The sequence below is a fragment of the Aptenodytes forsteri genome, unplaced genomic scaffold (genome assembly GCF_000699145.1).
Source record: "Aptenodytes forsteri isolate BGI_AS27 unplaced genomic scaffold, ASM69914v1 Scaffold181, whole genome shotgun sequence".
Lineage (NCBI taxonomy): Eukaryota > Metazoa > Chordata > Aves > Sphenisciformes > Spheniscidae > Aptenodytes > Aptenodytes forsteri.
In genome coordinates, this window is record NW_008795702.1 from 2,048,864 (window position 1) to 2,071,958 (window position 23,095).

The 23,095-nt window shown below is 37.4% G+C and overlaps 2 protein-coding genes across 2 annotated transcripts in view; one reads left to right on the plus strand and one right to left on the minus strand.

Annotated features, from left to right (window-relative positions):
• The first annotated feature begins 1,198 nt into the window (after nucleotides 1-1,198).
• Nucleotides 1,199-9,700, plus strand: HENMT1 (HEN1 methyltransferase homolog 1). Its single transcript, XM_009283189.2, has 6 exons — nucleotides 1,199-1,315; nucleotides 2,908-3,020; nucleotides 4,118-4,252; nucleotides 4,658-4,840; nucleotides 6,492-6,669; nucleotides 9,270-9,700. The coding sequence occupies exons 1-6, from the start codon at nucleotides 1,202-1,204 to the stop codon at nucleotides 9,678-9,680; spliced, it is 1,134 nt and encodes a 377-aa protein (XP_009281464.1). The 5' UTR covers nucleotides 1,199-1,201; the 3' UTR covers nucleotides 9,681-9,700.
• A 6,013-nt stretch (nucleotides 9,701-15,713) lies between these two features.
• FAM102B (family with sequence similarity 102 member B) overlaps nucleotides 15,714-23,095 on the minus strand; it is a 28,039-nt gene continuing 20,657 nt past the window's right edge. Inside the window, exons 7-12 of the mRNA XM_019473096.1 lie at nucleotides 22,426-22,532; nucleotides 21,349-21,444; nucleotides 20,597-20,783; nucleotides 20,378-20,505; nucleotides 19,907-19,976; nucleotides 15,714-18,262 (exon numbers count right to left, since the gene is read on the minus strand). Of these exons, the coding sequence (XP_019328641.1) occupies nucleotides 18,220-18,262; nucleotides 19,907-19,976; nucleotides 20,378-20,505; nucleotides 20,597-20,783; nucleotides 21,349-21,444; nucleotides 22,426-22,532 (631 nt within the window). The 3' untranslated portion in view covers nucleotides 15,714-18,219. The remainder of the gene's footprint in view (nucleotides 18,263-19,906; nucleotides 19,977-20,377; nucleotides 20,506-20,596; nucleotides 20,784-21,348; nucleotides 21,445-22,425; nucleotides 22,533-23,095) is intronic.

Consider the following 23,095-nt stretch of genomic DNA (forward strand, 5'->3'; position numbering starts at 1 on the left):
GCAGCCGCGCGGGCTGCCTTGGGGAGCCTAGGGAGGGCTAGGGCGCAGCCTGCGGGCTGGGAGCGTGTGGGGATGAGGAGGTGGGTGCCTGGGGGCTGGCTGCTCAGCCGGTTACTGGTGAGGGGAGCCCAACAGGTTCGCTTTGCTCCTGAGGAGGCGGATGACTGGCCTGAACGCTGAGCCCGTTTCCTGGTTTTGTGTGTAGATATGTCTTTATACTTCACGTATAAAAGACATTATGGGGTGGTCAAGTTGCCAGCAGGCTTGGCCCAGCTGCTTTGGTTGTGTTGGACCCGGTGCCCGTTAGACCTGCTAAGTGAGCCCTGGGCTGCAGCTGCCGCCTGGGAGGATGGCTCTGGAAAGCCATGTGCGCGCAGGACCACGTTCCTTCACTTAGGCGATTCCCGCGGAGTTCGTTCATCGTTCATTAGGGCCTTATTTTTAGGTTTAGCGGAGGTATTTCTTGTTAAATACTTGTGTGTGCTAAAATGTAGTTTTTAATAAAAGGTGGGAGAGTTGGAAATGCACTGATGGTTATGACTCTAATGCCATGTTGAATTATGTTAGATTACCTGTAAAATGCAGGCACCAATAACAAGGCTTAGCTCATAGTAAATATAAAGCTAAGGCCTAGCACAACCTTTCCTCTTGCACAACATAGTAGTTATTCAGATATTTCCTGCCAGTTGTTACATTGTAGAAATTGTATGGAGCCATACATACACGAATCCAGATATAAAATCATCTGAATTGTAAGATAGAACAAGTGATAGATGAGAGATGAGAAAGTATTTATTTTTCTGCGCTTGCCAGAAAAGCTAAGGAAGATTAGATATGTTGCAGTTGTGCAAACGCTATCTAGGTGTGCTGGCTGGAGAGATGTTGCAGTTGTGTAAACGCTATCTAGGTGTGCTGGCTGGAGAGTGACAAATTATGAAACTTGATTTTTTTAAATGATTGTATATGACTTATAATTGTTTATGAAAAGGTTATTTACATCATTATATGTGGAGGGAGCAGCTAGTGCCTAATTTCACTAATTCTTATGTTTTTGTCATTCTCTGAATAGAACTGGGATCAGGTCTATCCCTGTTTAATTGCGAATTGAACACCACTGAAAACAGCAAACTCTGTAATTTGATATGTTACAAGTACTTTAGAAAATGAGTTAACTTTTTTATTTTAGCATTAGCAAAATATTATGGATAAGAACTTTCAAGAACAGTTTACAGGAATTATTAAATTTACACCTCCTTTGTACAAACAACGCTACCAGTTCATTAAGGATTTAGTGGGGAAATACAAACCTAAGAAGGTTGGTATGTTTTGTCTTTTTAAGTTATAAATTTGAAAAAAAGTTAACATTAGGTATCTTAGGAAGACAGGAAATGCCTAGATAACCTGCTGACCTAATTACCAAACAACAGTAGTGGAGGAGCTATTGTTAAAGCTGAATTGCCTTAGCAGACAGTTGATGATCAGGTTTTATTTTTCAGGGGTGCATATAATTAGTGTTGATTGACGGGAAGAAGGAAAAATCTAAACAAGAAAAATGCCTTAGCCTGTTTTGGAGAGTAGGTGGCATTCTGGTTTTAATTTAATGCTGAGGATTTTGGTCCAAGTTGCTTTCATCATAGTTTGTTTTTGCTTTCTAGAGCTGTTAGTTCTGTATACGGTATCAGGTTTACCTCATCATTCACATGGGTGTTCTCAGATGAGAAGTGACATTAAGAGTGTGGGATTATGTGAGGCTAACTCTCCTCCACTTTCTTAAGGTCTTGTCACCCCCTCCTGTCCCCGTCCCGTGTCCCAAAAAAATCCCCGCCCCCCCCCCCCCAACATACCGGGGCTCTTGTTTTGATACTCATCTTGAAAAGTTAAATAAGGTAAGTAACGTTATGCAGCGTTCGCTCTTTTCTAATATGTCTTCTGTCCCAGCACCTCCTTCCAAAATGTAAAAAGTTGAGAAATACCTCTGTCTTCAGTGTTTAACTCTGAAACGGATGTTAATGTCTTAGGGAGCATGCAAGAAATTGATGAGAAATGCACCTGCAGTGTGCTTGCATAATCACACTTCTAGTAGCTAATAAAAATCTAATCCAGTCTATGAGGTCATGACACTATAATCTGCTTTTAAATAGAACTATTCAGGAGTGTTGCGTCTGTATTTAAAGGTTTGAATTTTCTGATTTAGGATGTGAAGTGGGGAGGGGGTACACTTTCTGTTTACCCACAGGGTAGAGGTAAGCTGAAGAAACAGTTCAGGATTTTCACACTGAGTACTGAGCTTCAACCTTGACTTAGCCTGAGAAAGAACAGCACGGTTTGGTTTGTGTACTCACTACCTCTTAAGCTTACAGGAAAGAATATCTATTATATATTTGACTTTGTGGTCTGAATATCCCCAGCCTTCCCCATTTAAACATTAGACTGAGCCTGTAAACTTGTTTTATGGAGATCCTTTGCTGCTGCTAACCTGGCTGCTGGTGAGCCTATTCTCAGTGTTTTGGATGGAGAGTAGGCCAGCGAAAAGCAGTGAATGTGAAAATTGCTACAGCTTTAGTGCTTAAAAATCATACCTTACAGTTATTTGAGGGAACATGCTTTCATGTGGAAGACATTCTCCAGAGTCAATGGGATGTTCTACATGTACTTGTTTAGAGCTGTAATAACGAAAGTTTAATCCATTTAAAACATCTTGTAGGATCTTCGTATACATTTTTTAAAAGAATTTTCAAATCCATGTCTATCCTGCTTGCAACTGTAAATTTTAGTTGTGATTGTGAAATGCTTTATTTTGTCATTAAAATGTTATTTTGACATAAATATGGAATTTTTATTTTATGAAAGTCTGAAATTGCTTGGAAATATGCAGCATTTACACATTGTTTAATATCTAATTTACAGGTGGCAGATTTAGGATGTGCTGACTGTACGCTTCTCTGGATGCTGAAATTCTGCAATTGCATTGAAGTATTAGCTGGGCTAGATATCTGTGCAAGTGTAATGAAAGAGAAAATGTAAGCTCTTGCATTGTATTAATTTAAGGTTTGTGTTTGGCTCAACCTAGTGGCACATTACATCATTTCTTGTCAAGAATTTCAAAATGAAGGTAAATGCAGAAGTACCAGCTTGGCAAATGAAGAGCTATCCATTGTTGTTGTTTGGTTATGTTCCACCTGTGTCTGGGGCCTACTGGGCTGTAGATGCCCATAACATCACCTAGTGTAGCAAAGGTCCAAGTCATGGAACGGCCCTGAAGATGTGTATGTCTGAGAAATACACTGTTTGTAAAGGTACTGACACACTGTATTAGTAGTATCTGTTTATGCTCATACACCACATTACTGTGGTATGCAAATCTGATCTCTTTGAAATGTACATGTAACTCTCTTAGTCACCGTGGTGGGGACTTCGTTCCTGTTAATCTTTTAGAAATGGGAAGGTTAGCTCAATGTTTTGTCTGGCTTAGAAGGCTCTACAATGTGAAGTTTATGTGATCTTTGAAGCATGGGTCAGACTGGTGAGGAACACCAAAGTTTCTCTCTTGGAAGCTGATTAATACTGTTTCAGTGAATGTGTAGGATCTAGATGCTGACATTATCACTTGCTCTTTCTCAAGAATGAAGAAAAGTAGCCTTTTATTATATCTAATGTTTATTGTGTGTTTTGTCTGATGCAGTATTTCAGAGTGAAATTTGCACATTTATTTTAGTTCTCAGTCTGTTTTATTTGGGGGGGGAAAAAGGTTCATATGCTCGCCTAATAACTTCCCCAAAAACCCTGTAAAGCCTGTCTAAGACAGGCTTACTATGTGTCTAGAGTTGAGCTACTATCAGAATTTACAAGCGGCTTTGCAAGTGGCTTGAGAGTATAGTAGACATTTTTGTAAACGTGAAGAACAACTGCTGGATTAACTCCTCTGCTCTTTCTGTCCTATTGTAGATAGTCCTAAAAAGTGTTTGTATTAGAAATTCTTTGTTTATCCCTGTAAAACAGTTAACCTTTTTGAGATTTACAAGGTATCTATGTAGGGTGTTAGCTAGTTCAGTTGCATGCACAATTTATCTTGTCCTAAGGTCCTTTCTGTGACACTGTGTTTTTAATACTTTTGTAGGCATAGGTTGTCTCCTCTTCCTGGTGATTATTTGCAACCAGCTGAAAGATCCCTAACTGTTACCTTGCATCATGGTTCAGTTGCCCATAAAGATCCTTGCATGCTTGGTTTTGACTTGGTAACATGTATTGAACTGTGAGTATTAGGCCAACATACTATATCTTTCTAAGTTCATTAGGGTTCAGTTTGGCATTTTGTCCATGCTCTAAACAGACTCGATCAAACCTTTCAAGCAAAAGAGTAGCAGAATGTGGCATCTTCTAACTTGTGCTTAAATTAACCATGCTAAGAAATTCAAGTGGTGCTAGCTTGTGGTGGAAAAAGGATATTGATGAAAAAGTACAAAATGCAAGAGGATGTTTTCTCAGACAAAAACCTCTAAGCTGCCACTCAGCCATAGTGCCAGTGCTAATATTGCAGAGCTAGGCTTAAAATTACAAGGTACAGATACACGTTTGGGTTTTTTTTTTGACTGGTTGTAAAGAAGATTGAAATGTAGTAGGGTCTTTTTAAAGACATACATAAACTTATCCTTTACAGAATAGAGCACCTGGAACAATCAGAACTAAAGAAGTTTCCTGAAGTGGTGTTTGGTTTCATGGCTCCAAGCATAGTTGTGATCAGTACTCCAAATTCTGAATTTAACCCTTTGCTTCCAGGAGTGACATTATTCAGGCATCCAGACCACAAATTTGAATGGAACCGAGCGCAGTTTCAAAGCTGGTGAGTTTACTGAACATTGTATACAGACAGCTTTGAGTGTTCAGTAATGTGAGAAAGGAATAGCTAAACATTTTCAGAATGGTTTGTGTACGTGGTTTGGCGTCAGTGGAGTTTCACACCTACTGATTTGGTGAAACATCTCTTTGCTGTTATAATTAAGCATGCTCTGTGGGTTTTGCATTTTATGACGGTTGTTAAGTTGGCTTGCTTTTACTGGAACTGCTCTGCAAAAAATACTTAAAACTTTTACTTACCTTACACTTCAAATGCATTAATTGTAATAAAGATATATAAAAAAGAATTAATTAACCTTTTCACATAATACCCTGCTATAGAAATGCTTCATAAAAACCTAAGAAATGTGCTCACTGTGTATGGTGTGTAATCAAAGCACTCAATTAGTCCAGACCTTTCTATAAGAGTATGCAAACAGATTTATCAAATAATCACAGTAGCAGAACACATTGAATCAAGTTAAGGATAGTTTAGTGGATCATTAGCACAATGAAAGATTTTATGCAAAACATACGTACATGGCAGAGGGTTGCATGAGATGTATCTTACTCTAATATCAGTAGATGTAATAAAAATGAAATAAAGAGGGAATGGGATATATATCCTGTGATAACATTCGACTGTCGGGCAGTTGTGGAAGAAAATGTATGGTACAGTAAAGGATGCCGTACCTCAGTAGCCGACTCTTGGTCAGAAATTGTGTCTTGGAAAACTTGCCCCTTAAATTAGGTTGTTTCTGCCATAGACTTTAAAGTATGCAGTGATTTTTGAGTAGTTTTGCAAAGCTTGAAGCATATATTTTTCTCTAAATAATGATACTGAAACATGCCTGGATTATTAGTTAAAGGATGAATACCTTAGAAACCATTTATATGACTTAAAGTAAATTTAGATTCTGCTTTTGGATATATGTGAATTAAAAATATTGATACCACTGAAGGAGTGATATTTTTTGAGCTGCAAACATGAGAAAGTCTTTACGTTTGTGTTGTGAACTATAAGTATTGCAATACTCTCTAAAATACATGAGATATTAATTTAGTTTACTACTTTTTCATGGAGAATGATGGAAGTAGGTAGTGCCATTTTAGTTCCCTGCCCCATCGCTTTCTTCATGCTGGCTGATGTACAGTACTACAAGATTGGCTTTCATTTAGATGTCATGTACACTGTTGTAACCTTGATTAGGTAGACTTTACTCTTTATACGTTTACAACAAACTTCACTTTTTTTTTTCTATTAACTGGTCTCTTGTGGTTTTGGGGCGTGTATGTTTTTTATGGGTTCTTCTCAATTTTGTTCTCTAAAATTGGTAGTTTTTAGCTCACTTTCAGTGCATTTAAGACAGTGAGTAAGCAACTGTGAATGTGCATATTCTATACAGATATTTTAGAAATAACAGTAATGTTTGGTTGCCTAAATTACCGATACAAAATGATTCAGACTACGGTAGGCATATGATTACAGCTCTGATTCAGCAAGTTTTGACAGTGCTTGTCTTCAAGCATGTGAGTATTGTTAGATAAATTATGCTCAAGCATTCACAGGCTCAGGGTCTTGATTCTGTTAGAGAATGCATCTTTATCACATTAAAAGATGAATATTTAGTATGACTGGAATAATTTGTTTTTCTTAGGGCTCTAGAGGCTGCTAGACGCTATGATTACTCAGTGGAATTTACTGGCGTAGGGCATCCACTAACAGGAATGGAGAAAGTTGGGTTTTGTACCCAAATAGGTGTGTTTGTTAGAAAATATCCTCAAACCACTGAATCTGCTCAGTCTGAGAAACCCACTGAAGCAGTTTACAAAATGGTAAGTATTGTTTTCTTCCTTTAGGAGGATGAATAAGGAGTAAAATTTTCTATGACCTGCCTGTGAAGGTGTTCTTACTGTGGTCTATTATTGCTAGCCAGTCTTAGCTCTGATTAACACACACCATCAATCAAAAGAGTCTAAGTCCATGATTTGTGTTTCTAATTGTATAAAGACCTTCAACTTTTAGGTTATTTGCTAAATAGCAGTATGGATAATCATTCTTATTTTAACATACTGTTATCCTTAGAATGAAGATTCTCCTTTCTGCCAGGTATACTGTGACACTATTTTTATAATTGTTCCTCTAATCGTTCATTTTTTCATCATGTGGTTGTTGGCACTGACACAGATTTTTCAGATACATAAAAAGCATTTCTAACAGAGTGTATGTTTTGAAGAACTGCATAGTCTTGTCAAATACATTATCAGAAGGAAGGCATTTCCCAGAAATCGGCTTGACAGGACCTGTTTTGTGTGGTTTGCCTTACTCAGTAGCATTTGATGTTACACCTTAATCTCAGTGTTTTCAGGTAGCCAATTCTGGTTTTTGCAGAGGCATGGGATCTTGCCAAGTACCCCGTTCTCCAGTGGTGCACATCAAACCTTTTTGTTTTTTAGCACTAAATGGCTTTCACTTTAGATAGCATCAGATAATTTTTTTTTTTTTAAAGTACTCTGCTGTGTGCTGCAGTGTGTCACACTGACAAAGCCTAATGCATCAAAGTGCCATGTGGTATAAATCAAAGGACGTGTTTTTCCAGAGGTAACTTGAAGTAATAATGCAAAAAGGGAAATATATCGGGGGGTGGGGGGGTGGGTGTTCAATCTTATGAGGCCTTGGGTGTGGGGTGTGTGTTCAATCTTATGAGGCCTTAAATTACATGTTTCAGTGAACATATTCTAATATTTCACTTTTTTGTTTAAAGATACATATGTATCTGTCATGGTTTAACCTCAGTCAGCAACTGAGCACCACACAGCTGCTCGCTCACTGTCCCCCCCACCCCCAGTGGGATGGGGGAGAGAATCGGAAGAGTAGAAGTGAGAAAAACTCGTGGGTTGAGATAAAAACAGTTTAATAATTGAAATAAAATAATAATATACAAAGCAAGTGATGCACAGTACAATTGCTCACCACCCACCGACCGATGCCCAGCCAGTCCCCGAGCAGTGGCCCCCCCAGCCAGCTTTCCCCAGTTTATGTACTGAGCTTGACGTCCCATGGTATGGAATGTCCCTCTGGCCAGTTTGGGTCAGCTGTCCTGGCTGTGCCCCCTCCCAGCTTCTTGTAAACTAAATCCAAAACACAGCACTGTACCAGCTGCTAGGAAGGAAATTAACTCTATCCCTGCCAAAACCAGGACAGTATCTTCAAGTGACTTGTGACCTGAAGTGAAACGTAAAGAAGAAATGTTTTACGCTGAGGGTGGTGAAGCACTGGCACAGGTTGCCCAGAGAGGTGGTGGATGCCCCATCCCTGGAAACATTCCAGGTCAGGTTGGACGGGGCTCTGAGCAACCTGATCTAGTTGAAGATGTCCCTGCCCACGGCAGGGGGGTTGGACTAGATGACCTTGAGAGGTCCCTTCCAACCCAAACTATTCTATGATTATGGGGAATGTCTTTTGTAGTTTCCAAGCTATAAAGACATTCTATACATCTGAAATTTCACCTGTCATCTACTGCCCTTAATAGAATCGTGAAGTGCTCTTTAATGCTCAGCAAACTTGGAAATATGTCTAGGTGACTGACATGTACTAGAAATGGCTTTCATTATCTTCTGTTACAGGGTCATTATGGAGGGAGTTTTGACATCAGTATCCTTTGAGTTTAAGCAAAAGTGTTATATCTTAACTGTTTCTTATCAAACCTGGACTATCAAATTAATTTTTATTTTATTATGTAACTAATTTATGGGAATAAATCAACATTTCAAGCTGTAATCAGAAAGTAAGAAGAAATAGTTATAGATTGTGGAACTTCAGCGGTAGTGTGTTGGCATAAAACACTTCCTAGTAAACTAGTGGGAATGAGATTGCTTGCCTAGTTTCCTTAATTGCCTTGGAGGATAGCTCAGTGTATAACACACTACAAGTTCACGTGTTTTGATGTCACAATTTATTTTTTAGCATTCTCGGCATCTCGACATATTTAATGTTTTACTCTGAAAACAGAGTGAAAGACATAGCTGCAGTCCCGGTTTCCAGATGACAGTTCAGAAGTAGTTTAGAATCTATGTAGCTGTGGAACTGTCACCAGAGCCTCATGATGAGTAATGTGGAAAGTAAGAGAATGATTAAAAAGAACTAAAGAATTGCTGGGCTTCACCTTGCCTGATCTACAAGTATACTTGCAGATATAAGCCTGACTTTTTTTTTAAGTTCTGTTAATTATCTAATTGCCACTGTAGTTGTAATACATAAAATCAACTCATACTGCCTAGTTTTTCTGTTATCTGAAAATGTTTGAAGTAATAAGCAAAACAGGATTGAATCAAAAATTATGTTCACATCTTAGAAGCTCTTTTTGACAAGCAAATGTTAAAATCTGAGCCTCTGATAATGATAAACTTTTTTTGTGTTCTTGTATGTTGTAAAGGTCTTCAAAGCAGTGTATCCAAGTCTTAAAGATGAGAAGTACCTGCAGAATGCAGTGGTCAGTGAAGTTATTTTCACAGCACAAATCATTAAGCAAAGTCTGCTGGACCGTTTAATGTCAGAACATGAGGAGTATAATGATGATCCTACTGAGAGAAAATCCAAATTCCAACCTTCAATGAACTGTTTTTCAGAAGATCTTGGAAAACCACTTGTTGAAAAAAGCATGGAACCATTTGTCAATGGAAATGTGGTTTATATACCTCTTACAACAATCCTTTCTTTTCCCAAAGTGAATCGACTTTGTGGTACCTTTGAGAAGTTACGCAAGCTTATTGCTGGCAAGGTCACACTGAGCAGCGATGGTTCTGCTGTGATGTTCGATACCGAACATGAAAATGAAGAGAATTAGATCCCGGTTTCTCATACAAAGTTCAGTTAAAGTAATGAAAGTATTTTTTTAGTAGCTGCCAAATGGTGTGTTCTGTACGCTAACTAGAACCACAAAATCTTTTCTAAACCTTCCAGTATTTATCCATCAGCACCTTTCATTTAGTGCTGACTTTTTTTTTTAAGTTCTGTTAATTATCTAATTGCCACTGTAGTTGTAATACATAAAATCAACTCATACTGCCTAGTTTTTCTGTTATCTGAAAATGTTTGAAGTAATAAGCAAAACAGGATTGAATCAAAAATTATGTTCACATCTTAGAAGCTCTTTTTGACAAGCAAATGTTAAAATCTGAGCCTCTGATAATGATAAACTTTTTTTGTGTTCTTGTATGTTGTAAAGGTCTTCAAAGCAGTGTATCCAAGTCTTAAAGATGAGAAGTACCTGCAGAATGCAGTGGTCAGTGAAGTTATTTTCACAGCACAAATCATTAAGCAAAGTCTGCTGGACCGTTTAATGTCAGAACATGAGGAGTATAATGATGATCCTACTGAGAGAAAATCCAAATTCCAACCTTCAATGAACTGTTTTTCAGAAGATCTTGGAAAACCACTTGTTGAAAAAAGCATGGAACCATTTGTCAATGGAAATGTGGTTTATATACCTCTTACAACAATCCTTTCTTTTCCCAAAGTGAATCGACTTTGTGGTACCTTTGAGAAGTTACGCAAGCTTATTGCTGGCAAGGTCACACTGAGCAGCGATGGTTCTGCTGTGATGTTCGATACCGAACATGAAAATGAAGAGAATTAGATCCCGGTTTCTCATACAAAGTTCAGTTAAAGTAATGAAAGTATTTTTTTAGTAGCTGCCAAATGGTGTGTTCTGTACGCTAACTAGAACCACAAAATCTTTTCTAAACCTTCCAGTATTTATCCATCAGCACCTTTCATTTAGTGAAGATGAGTGCTTCTGACAAAGATCGCAGTAACTCGTAGGGTTTTGAAGTAGAGTATCAGGGGCTAAAAGGAAAGAATTAATTCCAGCGAAGAAAAACTTTTAAGTATTTGTTTGTTTTCTGTTACCATATTGTGGCTATCATGACTAGATTCTTTTCGGTAATCTTTTGTTAGCTCCAAGGATAGTTGATGATAACACAGAACTAGGTGGTTGTGCTGAATGGTATGAGTCAGACATAGGTTTAGGGCAAGTTTTTTTCTTAATAGAATAATATTTATAGATGCCTTTTTCAAGATGAGCACGAACTCGGCCTTTGTGAAAACCAAATATTGTTCCAGATAAATTGGAATATGCCACAAACATTGATAGATCAGTAAGTTCAATACCGGGGAAGAGTGCCATGATGTTGGATGTAAGGTGGAAAAAGAAAAGGTAGATTAGCCCTATTGTTTTATCCAGTTTCTTGATAACTGCTGCTTGGGAAATAACTTGCATCCTGTAACTTTCCAGAAGTTTTAAATTAGAAAAGAAGAATTAAATTTTTCAAATTTAATTAATTTGAAACCGGTATATTTGACTATTCTGTTTTTGAAAAAATAAAGTCTGTCTTGTGAATGCTAAACTGGCCTCGGTGCACCTGGAAAAAAAATTTTCTGTGTTTTCACATGCAGCTGTTGTCCACAAAGTCTTGGTGACACATTCAGCAGAAATGAAAAGCAGAGGTGTTATAGGTAGTAGAGCTTACCGGCTTGGCCAGGATGGCTTTTTCTTAAGTAGAGCTGGGTTGTATGTGTAAATGCACAGTAAGCAACTGTTAAACGATGGACTTACGAAGACAAATTTTGAAGAATGCAGAGGACTGGCTTGTTTGTACAGGATTAATGAAGCAACACACTGTGGTTCTTTTTAAGTTTCTTTGCATTTAACCAATAATTTTAATATCTCAACTGAGTATTTCTTATGAGTAAAGAGATGGTTAATTAAAAGGCCTCATTCTGTGTGTTTCACAATGGCATTGGCAGCTTTGAATGAGCTAGTATTATCGGAACTGACTTTGTGTTTGTGAAACATGGAAGTTTCACAACTTTCTGAAAATAAACAATTCTGTGTAAGGACTGACTGTTTCTTAAAGAAGATGCCTGCGTTCTACCTTCTAAATTTTTGGAATTCGCTAGAAATGATTAAGGTGAGAGATCAGACACAAAAGGAAAAGGCAGCTGTAATTCTCTGAATTGAGAAATGGTACAGATCTAGAACACGTTGAGCTTCAGGGAAAGAAGAGTGATCTGCAGTGCTTTGTCATACTGAATGATTAAAAAAATGCTTACTTAATAAGCTTTGCCTTTTGTGGGAGATTTTTTTTTCCCCTACAACAAATAGGCATGGATTATTAAAAGTTAATTTATCACAATATTTATAATTAGTTTTAAGAATTAATTAAAATTCATCTTTAATAAGATATTTAGAATGGCTTCGCTTTTTTGACATTGTGATTATGAACTTGCCATAGTTGGTATGTTAAAATATACGTAACATTCAAAATTGGTAAATATTCTTTGGACACTAACAAGTGTCCAGCATAGCTCTTTGAGAATAGCATTGGTTTGTTATTAGAAAATATCTTTGGAGTTCACTATGTGGTTTACTATAGTTAGAAAATTTTTGGGCTGCAGAACTTCTTCCTGTGTCATTTCTTCTTGAGACATTGTATCTTTAGTGTCCTCTATAGCATGATCACTTTAAAATGAGGAAAAGGGAAGAGAAGGAGGACCTGTCAGATCCGGAACGGTATTTGCCTTGAATTTTGTATTCAGGAGACATCTAATTACAGGAACATCCTGTGAACAGACGAGACCGTGTATGAATACGTGCTTGTTTTTCCTCAAAACACTATACCCTTAAGGCTTTGTAGCTATATTTGCAAAATGGTTTATGTGACTATTTGGACTGATGTGAAGGGGCCTAAACCGTAATCCAATTTTTAAGGGGTTCATGGATCCTCTCCCCCTTCTTTGTAACGGGGTTTAGTTTGTAATGACAGCTAGATCAATTCTTATATTCTTGCTTATGCCTTTCCAGGGGAAAATCTAAAGTCACACTACTGGTGTTTGGCCCTGTCTGTTCACAGTGTTCCTTAGTGTATATATGTGTACTGAAACCGAAGAAGCTATTGCATATCATATACAGAAGTGCTGGTTAGAATATATACATTTTAATTGAGACTGCTAGCTTTTACTAAAACAAGGTGCGCTACCTTGTGTGCCAGCTTTCCAGGTTTCCACTGGCTTAAGTTTGAATCAAGATTTTCTTTACTGAATTAACTGTCTTTTCAGAAGCAGTTAAACCCTCTCAGGATTCACTGTGCACAGCTCTTCGTTATCAGGTTGGTCTTTTGATTAAACTGTTACGCATATTTGTGAATAAACACAGTATTTGTTGTGTCCCATTTAAACTTGCAGTTTGACCAAGGCTAATTCTGATGTCTCAAATCGGGATGCTGAAAGGAAGTTCATGAAGATGAGATGTTTTAGGCTCGCGGCAGTATCGCTGACCAGGAGATGGCACACATCTCAAAACAGATCAACCTTAGGTTGTTCAGAACTGTAAAATCCAAATAAAGTAGATTGAAAAAACAAAACAAAAAACCAACAAAACCCCCCACCACAAAAGAAAAAAACAGTGCAATATCCTGAATATAAAGGAAATAACTTGATAGCTATTGAGCGAGTTAGTAGGGATTGATTATGGTCAAAATAGCTGAACAGAATGTTTCTGATCAGTGTTTTAAATTAATAACAACAAAGTGAGGAAGTGGTATAAATAAATTCTAAAAACATCCCCTCTCTTATTTTAACAAATAAAACCCAACTGCCTAATGGTGAGAGCCGGAGGAGTTAGTTGTCTGTCTCCCCAGAGATTTCTCAAACAAATAGACCTCACAGCTAATAAACTTCTGATGTGTTTCAGTCCTGTCTCCCACGGGTGTCCATGGTACTAGGCTCCATTCCATACTTGTTATCATTATGTTGATACATGAGGTTTGGATCATTTGGATACAGCTGGGTTACGTGTAACTCACAATGGTTAGTTGTTGGGATTTTTTGTTTTTCTGTTTAAACTGAGTGGAAGAAACATAGGAAGGGGCTTCTGAAATGACAGAAAGATTCTTACGCAAGTCCTTTGTGCTTTCTTCCTCATTCACGAAAGTATGTAATTCTTACGCAAGTCCTTTGCGCTTTCTTCCTCATTCACGAAAGTATGTAATCAGTTCACTGGGAACATCCCCAAAATAAAATGCACTGACTCAATAAATATGCAAAATGAAATGCATATACTCAAACGAGGATACTGAGGAAACATTAGTAGATCATAAGAGAAGGCAATTAAAAAGAACAAACAAACCCTAGTGCCTTCTTTACAAGTATACGAACAATTCTAGTTGTGATTGGAAGGGCAGTGCATGCAACTCGGGACTTAGGGAAAGCTTTGCTCACTTGTGCTTAGAGGTTTCCCTTCACATAAGAAAAGAAAAAAGTTACTTAACTTTTAGTTTTTAACAAGGAAGCAACAAAATGAAAATAACCTGTCCCACAGAAATGTTAACAAACGTATTGAGATGTGTTTGCCTTTCCCCTTCTTGTTGGCAGATCCCGCTGTGAGGCCATACAGGGAATTTAATCAACTACTCTGTCACAGAAACTTGCAGTGGTGCAGCAGGTGGGAAGAGGAGAGCAGGCGAGAATGAGGGGTTGGGCGGGGAGAAGGCAGAACTACTTATTTTGCCTCAAGAATTACAGGAAGTTGTTTTTTCCCACGCTAATATCTTTGCCTCTATGCTGGTGTTTCCCACAAAAAGCACCTAAATGTTCAATGACAGCATTCGAAGCCCTGGTACTTCATATCTCTACTTTTTTTTTCTGTAGTAGTAAAGGAAAATCTTTTCCTATACCACAATTACGGTTTTGGCTTGGTATGTTACATACGTGTATGCAACAGGGGTGCATAGCCTTATTTTCATACATGAGATGTTTTCCTTCAGATTAAAAAAGAACCACGTCTAAATGACACGTTTTCCTTACAACATATACGTCACTAAAACAGTGTGAAAACACAGAAGTAGAAAAAGCAAAGCATTTAAAAAAAAAAAATCCCCTAGTGATTATATTTGCAGCTGCTGTAAGGTGACTAGCATCTATGAATGTTTTACGTATATACATGTGTACTTCGTATTTCTGAGAGAACTCTCCGCTGTGAGGTCCTTAACTGGAGGATTTGTTTGCTGATGAGATTTGCCTTTTATTCAATATGGAAACTGTTGATTCAGAAAACCATAAGGGAAACAACCCCCCAAAAAAGAAATTCTAGGATATCCTGCTGAAATTTTTGAAAAATTTTCTTCCTTTTTGAATTGAAATACAGCTGAGACTGGAGTCGGTTGTACATGGTACAGTTACTTCTCTTAATCCTTGCTATACAATTAATTGATTGCTGAACTGATCTGAGTGCCCCGTAGTCTGTACTACAATTTGCAATTTTCACCAACCTAGTTGTTTTTATGTAAGAACAGATGCTTACTGTAGTACCAAAAGCCTTGGTTATTTTGAATGCATTGATGAGAAAAGAAATACATACCACAAATAGTTTTGTTAGAAAAATAAGAAGGTAATTTACAAAGAAGTTATACAAGCCCTGTGAAAAGTTTAAGTAGTAGTAAGTCTTTGCACTCAACTGAGGAGGATTAATTTTGTCATTTGCAAGGTGAGGAGGGACTACGCACCGTGCCCTCACTTTCCCCAAGTACTGCTAGTTGTGGAGTCGGCTTAATAATTAACCTACCACTATGCCTCACACTTTAAAACGGATTTTCATTTGCGTAACATTGACATACTACTTCTCCTTTCCAGAAGACAGATAAATAACTGTGTACTAGTAACGGCGCCCTTAAATACTTTGTGGACTGGAGATGAAGTTTAATAAGCTGCAGAGGTGAAGTTTGAAAAGCAGTAGAGAAACCGAAATGGACACAAACTTCCAGTTAAGTTTGTCATTTTTGCATTTAAAAAAAAAGACATAATTGTTTAGAAACATCTTCCAAGCTGAAGACATGAGTTTATTGAATGTCTGAGACATTTGCATTTGAATACAGTAAAATAAAAAAAAAAAACTATCACCAACACATCCCGAACAGTTTATACGAGAGTCTCCAGTATTCTTATAACACAGTTTACAAAAAAGAAAATACTACATCTAAATATGAAGGTTATGTTCCACTTGAAATATGCACAATTAGAGAATAGCTTCATAAAGAGTCGTAACTCAAAGTGAGAACAATAAACTACTTGAATACAGTTTTGTTAAAAGCTTGATTTCCATGTAAACTTCCCTCCTATTTAAAAGATCTGCTCAGGCAAAAAAAAAATTTGTTTCTAATAAACAAAATATCTAATCTATGGCAGTTAGCTCTGTCTTTTAACATAGAATACACATCTGGGCTATGGAAATTCCCTTAAGAATTACATAAGTAGCTGTACAATGTTTTTTAAAGGTCTGTTTTCCTCAAACTATGCCTATTTTTCCTAGTAAACTTAAGTAAACTACCATCTACCTACTACTGTTTTTAATAGATTTATCAACAAATGTAGCAGTGTTAGAGAGTACTGAAAACAATTTACTCAAATTTCATGCATCTTTTTTGGTTTGCAGGAGGATTTTTTTGGTACAAATCAGTTACATAACAGGAAAGGAAACTGTCATGATCTGAGAGAGAGTTGCATGCTAGCAGTTATGTAGTTTCTGTTTAAAATTCCTGTGGAGGACAGAAACGGATAATACCACACTTCTATTAACATCAGCTAAAGTACAATCTTTGCACTAATTCTTTTACCCATTAAAACACTTCAAAGAGATTATAATTAACAGTAGGAAATAAAAGTATTTAAGTACCATAACTGTAAAGTAGCTCATATTACTCGTATTCAACAACAGTACTCAAGTTTTAAAATCTGAAATTTCCTTAAAAAACACAAAAAAATTAGTTTAATAACTCTACTATGGATTTATGGAAAGCAAAGCCTGCTTCTCCTAATTTAACCTATTAAATATGGCCTACTTATACTTCAATAAAAGGATGTCAGACATCACTCTGAGCAGAATTTGAAGCATTCAGAGCTGTCAAAAATGGCCATGCTATTTGTATTTTTATTTAATCCAAGCCTTACTGATAAACAATACAACTAATCATAACAAAACTAAGGTCATTTGCCGTTTACAGGTAAATACAGCAGAGCCAAGCCCGAATTAGAACTGTGTCACCTAACACATCCCTTTAAAAATCAATTCTTTCATAATTCTCAATGAAAATTTTAAGACATCTTTCTTGCCTGTCAGGCAAATCACTATTTGTGCAAATTTAAATACAGTACATTGACCTTAATGTAACAGTGGACAGATAGTGAAGGAAGAAGTGTTCAACAAATCTGCTGCACAGTAAGACTTTTTCAGAGTGCAGAGTATGTGTACAATAAAGTGCTTCTCAAGTTATATGGATAATAGTGTAGATGTTTACTTAGTTTTAAAGCTTAAATTGCTCAGTAAATAGTTTAATCTCCCTGTATCTCCCCAATCCCACAAGGCACATTCAAAATACAAGCAAAGCACTAACTAACTGTGAAGGATTAAGCTACAATAAAAAGTTCTAAGTGGTAGTAAGCTACTGACGACTAGGTTTGTAAACAGTACCATCCCGCTGCATCGCAAGGTTCACGCGTTATCGAAGTGAGTGTCTGTGGAAGCAGCTTCTGAACTCCACGTTTAACAGCCAAGCCACCTTTCTTGAGAATACGCTACTGTGCCTTAGTATCTTGATCTGGAATCCCACTTCTTTTGTCACTTGCATGAAAACATGTCACATGTAATGCATTTAAGCCTCTAGACTTCATTTACAGTTAACACAACTGATTACTGGCTGGTTTAGATCTATTTAGTTTATTTTTTTTTAAATGCATGTGAAGTTCACCTCTACTGTTCAAGCTTACAATGAAGTTATGCTCAGTACTCTTAAGAGAAGGATTTGGTTATGTTAAAAAATAGCTGGGCTGTCTTGTGGAGGCCTTAATTTGGACTTGATATTAATTTGGACTTGATAGAAGTAATTAGCTTCTGTAAGACTAAAATGGTAGGTAGGATCAAATTGAGTAATTAATTTCTTCAGGTTCATTTAAGACCAACTTTTAGAAGCTTCTTTAGTAAAGAAGTTACAAACAAAGTACATCACCACAAGTGATCTCCGGTATAAAATACTGAAATGGGACTCACTTAATCGTGCTTCCAAAAATGTTTCACACAACTTAAAAAGCAAGTAATTCCACTACCATCAGGTAGAGTTTACAAAAACAGTCCAAGTGCTCACACAAGGTATACATAGCTAAACATTGCCTTCATACCACAGAAGCAGCAGCTCGATGAGCAAGAGGCGTTCCATTGCTTTTCAAAAAAAGATCACATTGATTTCATTTTGGCTTTCACAACTCTTGCAACAGAGCAAACAAAAACAGAAGTATCAATGCCAGAGCTCCAAGTTTTCCTCGTTTGTCATTCTAGTCTAGCGTTTTATCACCACCTGCTCATATGCTCCAGATCCTACACTGAAAGAACATTCGAAAGAAGTTAGTTCAATTCCAATTTAAATGAAAGCTAAACAGCAGGTATCACAGATCAGCAAGTTTACTGTTTAAAAAAACACCCAAACTATCCCCCCCACCCCCCAGCCAGTACCAGAACAGCTAAAGGTGAAGGGTAGAAAACATGCGTAATTACCGTGCCCCTTAGTAACTTACAGTTTAATGCATTAAAGCAGTTTGTATTATACTACAGTCAAAATGAAGAATGATAAATACTGTTACTGAAAAAGAAGTTACTGTTGGACTTCTCTATAGTTCCTTAAGCATAATCTTTTGGGTACCCCTCCCACCCCAGCTATATCATATGCAGCTAATACTTTTTATATACATTTATACATAAATAGATAAATGTCTCTGAAAAAACAGTAAGTGATAGTCGTCTTATGTTAAGATACAAGAAAAACGCCTTCCAGTCTGTTGTTCACTCTGAATTGTGAATGCACAGTTACAAAACTGTCTCACCCCCCACATGACAGAGTGTGGTGCGTTGTTTTACATGGCAAACTGCAGTACTACATCAAAAATCAATAGGGCAAAGCTCTGCCGTAGTATAATATTCTGCCTGGACTGCTCTGGCAACTGAATTAGGACAGATCTCTATATACTACTGTAGTGTGCTCTGTAATCCTACGCGTTACCCTAGATAGAAATTAGTGTGCCCACTTTGCAAATAAGCCAGTGAATTATCTTTTAACCACATACGCGTTATCCTAGATAGCAATTAGTGTGCCCAGTTTGCAAATGAGCCAGTGAATTATCTTTTAACCATCAGTATTGCTTGCTTGTGTAAAACGTATTTGTTTTATAACTCTCAGCACATGATCAGCTGCCTTTATACCTAGTTCCAGAAGTACTTGCTGAAATACTGATGCTGTGCTAATTCTGTGAGATAAAGAAAAATCTTAAGAGTTACACTGGACTGCAGAATCACGGTATTAGAGCATATTCTTACCTATTTTTAATGTTTTCTCATCTGAGAAGACTCTCAAACATTGAGCTCAAGTCATATATCAGAGTGTTTGAAGAGGGTTTAGACAAGAAAAAAACCTCCCTGGTTCTAAAACAACTACAAGAAGATAATCTGAAGCAGATTATCAGAGAGAGTCTAGGGCTACAAATAGCAAGCCTTTGAAACAGGAATAGCGTAGCATATGGAAACAGAAGGAGTTCTGAGCAAAACTGAAGTGAAGAAAATTAGGCTTGTTATCAGGAAGACGTAAAAGTTTGATACTGGAAAGGTGGATGTGTAAAACACTTAAGACTTTCTTCCAGCTCCAGAGAGTAACGCGGTAAGTCTGTAGAGCTAAGATTTCAAACTGGTGCCTGTTTCCTGTGTCCATACCGAAACATTGCTCGTATCTGAAAACTTTGGAACTGAGACTCTTCAGAACCTCTGAAAGTTATAATTCTCATGGCTGACACATCAGTTTTATTTTGGAACTAACCTATGTGTTTTGTTTTAAAACCTGACCATGTGGTTCTTTTGGTGTCTTTAAATGATACAGAATAGAAAGACACAAAGATCAAGAATGTATATACAGAATAATTGCTGTACAAGATGCATTTTTGTTTAGTATTACCTATGGATTAGTTGTTCAGGCTACTTACCTGTTAGGTAGATGATGGCTTCCAAAAGAAGTGCTTCCACCAGGGCCCACAAATAATCTTAAACCTTCTTCTAAAAAGCAAGGGAATTAACATATGTTAGCTTCCTTTAATGTTGCCCTAGCTAAAACTAAGTCATTTTAAATCTACCAGTTTTGTAACTGATACTTTCAGATGCAAATGTTTTAAGCAATGAAGACCCGAACTTCACATGGTAGAGGTTGGAGGAACTACCTTCCTCGTAGATTTGCCCCTGCTCTTTTCTTTTCAGGCTTAACGTAATTCTCTGGGAAAGTTACCCTAGTCATGCAAGGGTCTTTTCAACTTCTGGGGGACAGGATGAAGCAGAAAATGTAGTGATCCATATGCACAGTCCTTATGATTACAAGCAACAGGGACTATGAAGAGAGTGGATTTTCCTAAGGCCTGTAATGTGCATCAATTTTCCCTAAGCTTCCTTATTTATTTCCATACCTTCTGCACTTGAGTCTAAACTGAAGTCTTGACTCTGGAGTATTTTTTCAACTATATCATCAGCATCAACTCTGGTAGCATCAACCCTCTTCAGCTGTGACTCCACAGAGTCTTGCTTTACAGGATGTCTGCAAGAATAAATGTATTTAGAGCTCTTAGAAGTGATATAGTAAATTATGTTTTACTTCTGCTAGGTAAGGCTTTCAAAGTTAAGCGTGCCTGCAGAGTTTTTCTGATGGTGCATCTTTAACAGATGTATCAATATTAGCTTCAGTTACTTTTGGCTCAGACTCTTCACAGGGCTCTAGAATACTTCCAATTCCTGTTGAGGTACTACCCACTGAGGTGCTTCTCCTGTGGCAGAGTTCAGACAGGCTGGACGATCTAGAGTGACACGTGCTGTATCCTGTTGGGAAAGTGCAGGAGAGCTAGGTTAGGTACGTTCTTGACAGCCAAGGTCATTACTTGTATTTTACCATCCTGAAAGCAGAATGTGTGTTTTGTCTTCTTATAAAGAGACGTCAAAAGCCTTATGAACGTATGTGCATACACCAACTAGGCAATTTACTTTGGGTTTTGTATTCTAGCACATGCTGTTTTCTTTTTGTTCTAAATAACTCTTTACTTCCTAACAAATGTAATGACTTGGTGTCATTACTTCCCCTTCAGCTTTTAGAACTAAGTCTCCATTTGTAAGTTACTTGTTTTTACACATGGGAGAGGTAAAAATCTCATTCAGATATGTTAATTGGAGGGAGCTAAGGGAAAAAGCTGTCTCGCATCTGAACAGATAATTCATTGTGCTTTTAAGAGGAAAAAACCGTTACCCTCCCCACACCTGAAACTCCTAGGAAAAAGCTTTCAACTTCAAACTGTTTTGTTAAACTTATAAAGTCTACTTACTTTCTACAGTCTAAAACTGTGAAAGTAAATAAACCCCAACAATTCATAACAAAATTGTTAACAGATACCTGACAGTTTTGACTGCTGACTTGCATAGCTTGATGTTCTGGAATGTCCACATGCACCAAGTTCATCTGGGACTGAGGCGCTCTTTGATGAGGCATCTGCAACATGTGCAAGTCAGATACTGATGCTAAAGCCAGCTTTGTTATTACCTTGCCTGTAATCTTGACTAGACTCAAATGTCAGATTTCCCAGAGGGATTAGGGACTTGATACTGGTTTTCTACAAACCCTTTGAACATTCAAGTGCTGCAAAAATACCATGTATGTTAACGAATATGTGTTCCTTAAAAAAATAAATCATAACACGTTTCTGTCTGAGTAAAACAGAGAGTACCATTGGGTTAGAAAGATTTGTATGAAATGTAGTTTTAGATTTGTCTACGCTGTAGACATTAAAGAGATCACTGTGCTTTCCATAGTACCACAGTAGAATGGAGTGCTAGATCTTTTCTGGCAGAAAAAGTAACTGTGGTTAAGACAACTTAAGCTGTGTTTAGGGTGGAAATTAATAAGCTAAGAGCCTGAAGCTTGTAAAAAACCCAACCAAACAAACAAAAAAACCCCAACCCCAAAAAACCCAAAGCCCCCCCCCAAATTTCAACCTGTAATAAAGTGGTTTAAGAGTATTTTTTTCTAATAGTCTAAATTTCAGAGTGACTACTTCAATTTTAAACAATACTTAGAACTTTTAGCACTCAAAACTTACTCAGAGTTACGCATAGCCCTATGATTCATATGTTGAAAATGAAGGGCCAAATTAAATGCTCAGTCAAAATACAAATCCAAAGCAAATCAAGAAATGTGGCACACAGAAATTGAAAGATTTTAAATGTTAAAAAGAAGGCAGACTAGCAATCCAATTTCTGTTCTTTCTTTCCATTAAATAAACCATTACTAAAGTAAAAAAGAGAGATTCCACTGATGTTATCTAGGAGAGTGTGTCTCAACAAATAACCAAAGAAGGTCCCTTTGTGGGCCAACTGTCAGCATCCCTTTAAGTTCTGAAGTATTTCGTACATCTCCTTGAAGCTATGAAGCCAGTTATAAAAGAACTGAGAAATTAAGAGCATTATTTTATACCTGCTATGCCCAGATGTACTACTTTTAAGTTTTCTCCGCCTTTCCTGTCTTCATGCAAAGATTCTGATTCTCCAGCAATTGCTATGGATGTTGCTGTGGAAGGAGGCCTGTAAGAAAAAGTTGGTTAAGATTTGCTGTGCTTTTGCTGTAATCCCTCCAAATTGATCAGCACAGATTTTTCTTTTCAAGTAAGCTGGCATAATTCATACTGTGCTTCAAGTTAATAGGCTTGTAACTTTGTTCTGAAAACATGCTGCCTAGCCCCCGTTAAAAAGAAAAAGAAAAAAAAAAAAAAAGCTTTTGCTATTGAGCTTCAGGACACTTTACAGAATCCATCTGCTCGGCCCTCAGTCCTTCAGGCTTCTGGGGATCCGTGGAAAGACTTTTCCTTCTTTGACGATTGGTGCAGTGATATGTGTTTATTTTGAAGTTCTTGATTTTTTTTTTTTTTTTAAAGTGTATGAATCACAGGATAATTTACGTGCTAAGAATATGCATAATTCGGTACTTCATGGAATACATGACAAGATGGTAAGTTAAAAAAACCACCAAACCTGCACAACGACAGTTGCCCTACTTGGCTCGTGCACTGTGACGTAGTCCTGGCTTTGTTTCATCCCTGTTACGGTACACGAGGAGATTCTGGGCTGATAACCCTCCCACTCCTAAC

What these genes read in the sequence shown, in the direction of transcription:
- HENMT1 (XM_009283189.2), top strand. Translation starts at nt 1,202, where the DNA reads ATGGATAAGAACTTTCAAGAACAGTTTACAGGAATTATTAAATTTACA. An exon ending in TTGGTAACATGTATTGAACT is followed by an intron (nt 4,253 to 4,657) that starts GTGAGTATTAGG and finishes TATCCTTTACAG; the next exon opens with AATAGAGCACCTGGAACAAT. An exon ending in CGAGCGCAGTTTCAAAGCTG is followed by an intron (nt 4,841 to 6,491) that starts GTGAGTTTACTG and finishes TGTTTTTCTTAG; the next exon opens with GGCTCTAGAGGCTGCTAGAC.